The 1,044-nt window shown below is 50.5% G+C and overlaps 1 protein-coding gene across 1 annotated transcript in view; it reads right to left on the bottom strand.

The window, feature by feature from the left end:
* Positions 1 to 375: 375 nt before the first annotated feature.
* ISCA2 (iron-sulfur cluster assembly 2) overlaps positions 376 to 1,044 on the bottom strand; it is a gene marked incomplete at its 5' end in the record, with an annotated part of 926 nt that continues 257 nt past the window's right edge. Inside the window, 2 exon segments of the mRNA XM_010165621.2 lie at positions 376 to 550; positions 939 to 1,042. Coding sequence (XP_010163923.2) covers positions 376 to 550; positions 939 to 1,042 — 279 coding nt within the window.

Here is a 1,044-nt window from a genome sequence, read left to right as displayed (position 1 = left end):
GACTTTTTGGTTTTAGTAAGAACTTTCAATAAACACACACACATATATATACAGCCATCTCTTGCAGAGACAAACAGTTAAGTGGTTCCACACTCAGAACCGGGTAGGCGAGTCAGCACCACCTGGCCGGTGGTTCCCAAGGCGCTGAAGATGCTCCCATGTGTGTGTGCACAGCTACTTCATGACTCTGAAGGAAAGGCCAACAAGTCTCAGAGACAGGCTCAGTGCAGATACACACAGAGCTGCAGTCATGTGTAACAGCTGTGTTACAGGGTAAGGGAGATAAGAGGGAGCAGCTGGGAAAAGAACAAGCAAAAACCCTCTGAAGACTGACAGGAAGTATCTGCAGACAGTGTCCATCCATGGGAAGTCCAGTCAGAGTTTGACAGAGAAGGAAGTCCCACACGAGCAACCTTTCTCTGCCTGGGGGTTGCTCACCACCTGGAAGGAGCTGCGAATCAGCTCCTGGCTGAAGTCCACCATGGAACCTTTCACGAAGGCCAGGCTGTCCACATCCACGACCACACGGGCACCACCTTGTTCAAACACCCTGCAGAAAAGCAGCATGTTTAACCATTAACTGTGCTGCAGACCCAAGAGAAGCACAGCCTGAGCACGTTCCTTATCTCACAGGCTTCTTCCCTTCCCTTCAAGACACTATCAGGTCACACACACCCTTCTTGTTACCTTTGCAAAGACCAGTCACACCCGACCACCACTACACCCCTTTGTCCTTGCCTGTCATCAGGATTGATAACTGTGTCCAAGGAAAACTTGTATTGGAAGCCAGAGCAGCCACCTCCTTCCACCTGCGCACGTTCCTTATCTCACAGGCTTCTTCCCTTCCCTTCAAGACACTATCAGGTCACACACACCCTTCTTGTTACCTTTGCAAAGACCAGTCACACCCGACCACCACTACACCCCTTTGTCCTTGCCTGTCATCAGGATTGATAACTGTGTCCAAGGAAAACTTGTATTGGAAGCCAGAGCAGCCACCTCCTTCCACCTGCAGCCTGAGAAACTCTGAGCCTTCTGTGATCT

Source organism: Antrostomus carolinensis, unplaced genomic scaffold (genome assembly GCF_000700745.2).
Source record: "Antrostomus carolinensis isolate BGI_N321 unplaced genomic scaffold, ASM70074v2 scaffold38823, whole genome shotgun sequence".
Classification (NCBI taxonomy): Eukaryota; Metazoa; Chordata; class Aves; order Caprimulgiformes; family Caprimulgidae; genus Antrostomus; species Antrostomus carolinensis.
The sequence above is the reverse complement of the archived record's forward strand: the minus strand, read 5'-3'. Positions and strand labels throughout refer to the sequence as shown.